The sequence below is a fragment of the Lissotriton vulgaris genome, chromosome 9, assembly GCF_964263255.1.
Source record: "Lissotriton vulgaris chromosome 9, aLisVul1.2, whole genome shotgun sequence".
Lineage (NCBI taxonomy): Eukaryota > Metazoa > Chordata > Amphibia > Caudata > Salamandridae > Lissotriton > Lissotriton vulgaris.
Window position 1 is genome coordinate 248,422,424 of NC_141697.1, and position 7,344 is coordinate 248,429,767.

At 38.2% G+C, this 7,344-nt stretch overlaps 1 protein-coding gene across 3 annotated transcripts in view; it reads left to right on the plus strand.

The window, feature by feature from the left end:
- Window positions 1-3,059, plus strand: part of FBXO34 (F-box protein 34) — a 197,222-nt gene extending 194,163 nt beyond the window's left edge. For all 3 annotated transcript variants that reach the window (XM_086937442.1, XM_086937443.1, XM_086937444.1), the window contains exon 3: window positions 502-3,059. In XM_086937442.1, coding sequence (XP_086793568.1) covers window positions 502-2,620 — 2,119 coding nt within the window. In that variant the 3' untranslated portion in view covers window positions 2,621-3,059. The remainder of the gene's footprint in view (window positions 1-501) is intronic.
- The last annotated feature ends 4,285 nt before the right edge of the window (window positions 3,060-7,344 follow it).

Below are 7,344 nucleotides of genomic sequence, written 5' to 3' on the forward strand. Positions count from 1 at the left end.
GTGAGCTCAGGAAACCCCTATTAATAGATCCAAGTGTTGTCAGCTGTCATTTGCATGTCAATTTGAAGGTGTAAAATTGGTATGCAGTGTACTAAAGCACCTGCAATGGATATGTTGTACGAAATGACTTTTCTCTAGCTTTAATACGGAGTAATTTCAAGAAATGCATTTTATTTCTAATTCATAACCGTTTGGTCAACTGCAGCAATTAACTTAGTAAAATGCACCAGTGAGTAGTTTCAGAATGTTTGAGTTTTGAATGAAATGTGGACTTTTCTTGTGTATATTATAATGTGGTTGATTTCAATGTTTTGGGTTCTGAAATGAGGGAAGCAGAGTTGTATACTATGTGATGAAGTTACGGTAATAAAACATTTAGACTACTGATATTGGTTATTAAAAAACCTGGCAAAAGACTAAACACATTTAAAATATCATGACAGCCGTCATTTCAAGCTGAGAGAATTAATATTGTTACATTTCTATTTGGTCTGTTTTTAGGACTTCTGTCATGCATCTCAAGCCGTATCACAAGTTATCAAGGAAAGATCCATCTCTAGAATCCAATCTGAATACGAGAGACCAGGCCAACCACCGAATTGTTGCAAAAGATGAAAAATACACCCCTACAAAGCAGAGCCTCCTAGAGCCACCTGTCGATGCTTCATACCATAGACCTTTGGAATCCATGTGTCTGTGCATTGCCGATGGAAAAACCCCCCTGAACGGTCTCGATGACAAAGGAAAGGTGTATGCTTCCCCTTTGGCAGTTCACCATGAGGAAGAAGAAGGAGCGCTGGATATACGAGCAGTCATTAAACCTGGGAATACAAAGGAAAAGATAGCTTTTTTTGCATCACACCAGTGTAGCAACAATCGGACTTGCACAATGAAGCACATGGGTTTTTTGTACAGAAGCACATGGGAAATAAATGGAAGAGCTGCAAAACGAAGAAAAAAGTCAGTGGAAGTTAAAGCAAAAAACAATGTCGAAAAAACAAAGGGACCAAACAAGGGTCACCAGTTTGAGCCTTTTGCGTGCGGAATCGACCATTGCTCTGTACATCTTGAAGGCAATAATGCAATATTTTCGGACGGATCTTCTGTAATAAATATGGTCGCTTTCCTTGAACAACGAGCAAGTGCTTTGATTTCAGATGGCACAAAAAAGTGCTCTAACTCCGCCAGTACCGCAAGATTAACAGTACAATCCAAAAATGTGCTTTCTGTTTCTGAGCATTTCAGAGCAATTGGCCCGTGTGAGATACCCTTTTCGAAAGGAAATTTTGAAAGCGGTGAGCAGGAGAATGAAGCAATCTGTGTTCTGGACATGGTTGCCAAACTTGAGTCCGAGTGCTTGAAACACCAGAGTGAACGTAATTCAGGAAGTCTGTCCAGAAATAACAGCTTCCGTAGACATGTTGGGAGGATGCTGCTCGCCAGCGGTTCAAGTTCTGATGGTGCTGAAAAAGTGCAGTCTAAAACGAGCGACTTCAAGGCAGAAAATGACCGTTTTATGCACCAAAAGCTTTCAGGCTCAAATAAAAAAAATCAGCTCTCTGGGGATGAGGAATCCTCTGTGCCTTGTGAAATCAATCTGCTACCAGAAAGGAAGAATTACAGCACGCCTGCTTTAGACCTCGAACAGGGAGCATCATTGAAAAATGGAAGTTCAGTCCTTGAAATTAATGCCAGTGCTGTAGAAAAGTCTTTTTCTATTTGTTCAAGAGCTGTTGTATTAGCACCAAAGTGCAGTCCGAGTATGAGTGCGAACAATGATTTTTTATCTGAGGAAGCAGTAACCTGTTCTGAAACCTTTGCTGGCGACGCAGTGAAAGTAACTAATGCACGGGTATGTGTTTCTGTAGCTCAGAAGGTATATGCACAAGAAAAGACTTTCAATTTTACTTTTTCGGAGGATCCCCTTCCAGGAACGTTATTTTTTCAATATCGTGACGATCAAAGTTGTAAAGTCAATTCAGAATTATGTGAAAAGGTTGAAGATAATTTGCAATGCATACACCACATGAAGTCTGCTTCTGAAGATGAACTCTGTAAGAACAACTCCATTGTATCTTTGGACACCGTTACCATCGCTTTTGTTGGAAATGAATCTACTGCAATTAACCCCAGTCTGAAAAGGCAGGTTTCTCTCGATTTCTGGAAAATCAGGTATAGAATTCAGCAACTTCTGGAACCTCAACAGTATATGGCGTTTTTGCCTCACCACATTATGGTAAATATATTTAGGTTTCTTCCAACTAAAACCTTGGCAGCTCTTAAATGCACTTGTAACTATTTCAAGTTTATCATTGAATACTATGACATAAGGCCTGTAGATTCTCTATGGGTTTGTGACCTACGCTACAAAGACGATCCCTGTAAACAGTGCAAAAAGAAGTATGTGAGGGGGGATGTTTCTCTGTGCTGGTGGCACCCTAAGCCCTATTGTCAGTCTCTACCATATGGGCCTGGATACTGGATGTGCTGCCATAGGTCTCATAAAGACAGCCCTGGCTGCAAAGTTGGACTTCATGACAATCGCTGGGTCCCTGCCTGTCATAGCTTTAACCGGCACATGTATAAGAAAAGAATGGAATTTGAGAGAGTGGACTGGTAGTGCTTCAAACATTTATGTAAATAGGATAAGTAAAAATCATTTCCTTGTTTTCTTTCTGTGTATATATATCAAGTGTTTTAATGGTTGTAATGCAAGAGAGACTAGAGCCTTTAACTTGGAATTGAAACACAAAATCGATGCTTCTCATATACATGACTAATTGTTGCAATGTGGCTAAAATGGCGTTGCAGCTGTTAATGTGTTTTTACATGTTTCAAAGCTTGTATATTCTGTATAATTAATATATATATATAAATGTTTCTGTAAAGAAACTCTTACGGAGTTAAATAAATCATGACATGTTGGCTGAACTGGAAAGCGTCGGAGCAAAGCGTATCAAAATGTCTGAGGTAAAACTCAAGTTTTTGTATAATTTCAAAGCATGCAGGAGTTCCTTCATGCCTGACTTATTTTCTTTCAATAAAATGTGCCTCTTGAATGTTTGTTTCTTCATGTAAAGTGTAATTCTTAAGTTCTCTCTTTGCTGACATTTTGATATATGAATCAGTTTTGCATTTTGGCGAAATATGCACATAGCTGGAGCAAAACATGTAAAGCCATTGCAGTGTAGGCAAAAAGCAGCGCAATCAATATTTGCTAGTTGAGCTGCACTTAAGGTATATATTTAGTCTGGTTTCATGGATGCCTTTTTTTTCTGGCACATGTCAATAATACTGTTATTCTTGCATCTTTGCTAGCACCAAAAAGGATTTTGGATATGCTAACCTTTGGTGTATGGTTGCCCTTTTGCCACTGAGCCAGGTAAGGCCTTTCACGGATTGTTTGTTAGTGGTAGTTCTAAGTGATGCGTAGATACGCATTAACCCTCTTTTCTTTCTGTTCCTTGGATACTCACGGTTGTTACTTGAGTTACAATATCATTGGATTTTTCTATATTTGTTTTCCTTCTTGGTTTTGCTTGTTCTTGTAATGTTTCCAGGAGGTCTACAACCACTGTTTGGGGTGTTAATTCAGTAGGTTTTCCTTCGTATCGTCTGTCAAGGATGTCTGCAGTCAGTGGTCGGTACATTGAATGGTAAGTCGGCGATTTGCAATATTTTTACTCTGAAGCATTTACTGACCATATTTAGGGTTTGAGCTAGTCATGCATCTGAAAAGGATTATTCACACCAAGTGTTAATGTGGCCAAGACTGCCTTGTCTGCTCAGATGTCGAGGTCCTTGCTTACTGTGGTAATGAACCACACTTAAGATTGTGGCTTCTATGGTGCTTTGGCATCCAGCTTCCTCGTCGCTCTTTTCAGTTATGACTGCTCTTAACCTTCTAACTAGCAGTCTTTAAATCTGCATCTAAAACCTTTCAATCCATCAAACCCTTTTCTTTGAGATATTTACTAATTTGTACTAAAGATACGGATGCCATGAATATGACTTGTATTGACTGCATCAACTCTAGGAATATATATGTGCCAAAGCAAATCAAGTGCATATTTGTTAAAGAACCGTAACGTCAACCGCAAATTCCTCTCCTCAAAAGGGTAGTTGTGTGATTTTCAAGCACTTGTAGTTGTCTGTGCTTGTAAAGATGTTGAAAGACTATCTGTTTTACATTAGTCTGTTCCTTGTCTCGTCTTTCTTCATATTTCATTTAAGGCAAGCCCTGGAGACCTAGCAGCCCTCAAACATTTGGACCTCAACAGAAGGACCCTAAACTAGATGGATCTTAAACCTAAAACATACTACTGGGTTAGGTATGTTTCTTGAAGTTTATTCAAATAACGATCTGTAGTTATGTAGGTTAAGACCACTAACGCTGGATCTCCCAACATTATCCTTCCAGCTATATCATCTACCTCTTAAGAGTTTTTCTGAAATTGTGCATGGTAACACTTTAGCACTATCCTATATTTTGAAAGTATTTTTCTCTGCAATTAAAGCCTATATTTTCTGTCATGGGGAGAAAGATGGTAAAGGGTCTTCCAGGCAGGAAAATAATTCATAACATTTAATGCTACAGATCATTAGCATTTAGTCAATGGCCTGGAACTTTTTCTGTCACAAATGCAACTGGATACGTTCGGGTGTAGTAGAGGTTTTTGCTGGATGTTTCTTTTGAGACCTAGTTTCCATTGTACACATTTTATTTAAAAAATGATCTGAAGCCTCTACTGTACTAATTCATTGTTCTTAAAATGAGAGTAGAGTTGAATTGTGTATTGCAAATGTTGTGCCCCGTCCATTTTAAGGATTAGAACATAAGAAAAGTTAACCTTTTACCAGTGTTTTTTAATGGAATAGTATTAACGAGCGCTGCTCATGTCTACAAATTTAAGGTAAGTTGAGACTAATTATTGCCTTGACACAACTCCTCTTCGCTCCTAAGCAGTTGAAATCTCCACTTTGCATGGTCTGTCTTATGCCATTCTAAAGATCGCCATCAGCAGTTTATATTAGGCAGAGAAATTATAAGTACCTGCCAAACTTATTTATTTACAGCTTCTTCAATCCAACATTTTTAACCTCTATGGAATTTTTGCCTCAAGCAAATTCCTCTTTTTGAAGAGAACAGCAAGATTGCTTGGATAGATGTTGTGTTGGTGTGTATATTATACCTGCACTGCATGTAGGTTTGAAACTAAGCTCATCTGTTAGTCCTTCACAATTTCCATAAAACAAGCAAACGTTCTATTTTGCAAGTATTCACTCAAAGAATTGAGTGGGTTTCTGGACCTGGTTTTATCAGAAATGCTACTCCCAAATCGGCCAAGCATGCCCACTCTTGTGCCTGTAGGCTTTAATCGTGTTGGCAGCTAGTGCTTTAGCAATACATTTTGTTTTTGGAAGTGAGTGAACTGTATTTGAATGCTCTTGTGCAGTTGTTGATTCGCTCATAGTAGCTGTGAACTTAATTACTGGTGAGCAGTCGAATGTCATGCATTATAGATTGTTAGTGGCTCACTAGTGGGACAAAGGAGCTCTGAATGCAATATGTTTGTGCATTCAGATTATGAATTTATTCAGTAGTAATGTCAACATTTGGGACGGGGTTTAACAAGACTCGCTTTGTTGAATTTGTGCTTCTTATCAAGAACTGTTTTTAACATACATGATTCACATGCATTATTCCAAAAAGGAGGTAGAGGTGTGCTAATGCTTTTCAAAAGACATTGAAATATGGGATTTGCCAGTGCAATTAAATATTGGTCGCAAGCATATTTTAGGGTGGTCGTCGTACAAACCGGATGGCTTGTGCAAGTGGGGTGTATTCATTTAAAAAATAATCCACCTGTAAATTGGTGATTGGATTGTAGTTTGGACTGTTTAATCTTTCTCTAATCCTGCAAAACTGAAATGAAGGGTGGTTCTCTATGTAAATCCTTTCATAGATGCTTTTGTTGATAATTTTGCATTGCCTAGTTCCATTTATCTCTATTTTGAAGTTAAAGGTTGAGTAATCAGTTGCCGTATAAAAGGTTGAACTATGAAATGACTGGCATTCCTCACCTAGGCCTAGGATAATTTCCTCATCCTTGAGGAGAACTATTTTTAACAAAAGAGGAAAGTTTCCATCCATGAATCGGTCCAGCACAGTTTAGCTCATGAAAGGGCACGTTTAACAACCGTAAAGTTAAACTAACGGATGTCTTGGAAATTATTCTTATATTTTTTTAAAGAACAGTATTAAGTACATGCTTTGTTCTTTATTTAAATCCTATGGCTTTATTTAATTGCAAGACTCTGCTTTGTTCTGTCATTGTTCCAATAATTTTCTAAAGTTATCTGTTTCATAATATTTCTTAGCAACACTGTGCTGACTACGTCTTGATGGCTAACAGGAGTTTGTATTCGTACTTTTAATGGTGTACTTCAACTCCTGGTATTCTTTAGGAACTTGGTGGCATTGACAACACAGATCTCCTTTCTCCTCAAGAGTTATTATAATTACTATTACTATTAAAACCATATTGTTAAACCCCCTTGCAGGTCCAACAGCCAAAAACCACTTGTTTCCACTTCTAAGTTCACAATATTTGCTCTAGCAAACTGGGCTGTGGACATGTCTTGATGGAGATTTCCAATTTTTAGGAGGAGGATCAACCATACTTAATAAAACATGTGTTCTGTGGAGTGTTTCCAAATTAAAGGAGGTACATGGTTGCTATCGAGCAATGATTCTACGTTCTGTTTAGATGCTATTCTCTGGACTTGAAAAGTTGGAGTGTCAGACCAGGACTTGGGATCCAGTTGTTATGCTGATAAGGGCTTTGAACGAAGCAGTGCTTTTTACTTTATTGTAAGCTGGTGAGGAAGAGTGCATCGATGAAAGATTACTTCAAAAGAATACTTTTCGTTTAATGTTTCACTTTATCATTCTGATGCCACACTATCACTGCCATGTTTGTTTGTCCATCGCTAATATCTTTGTACCCAGTTTGTTTTGCACCTGTAGATGAAGCACTGACCTAGTTTTTCGAGTTTGACTAATTTTCTTGGAAATCGCTCCTATCAACTAACATTTCTCTGACTAAAGCAACCAAGCCCCCCCCCCCGCCCCATGTATCCCAGTAAGCATTGTAAGTTTTATGCTGGCAGAGCTCTCCCATGAATTCCTGTCATGTTTAACTATTTGGTCACTATGTATGCACATCAGTCTATGTAGCGCACACAACCTATACATCTCCCTAGACTTTCAGGAAAGTTGAACTTCACAACAGCATATTTATTTCTGTATAGTTTTTTTTTTTTAATTTAAATCTTACCTGC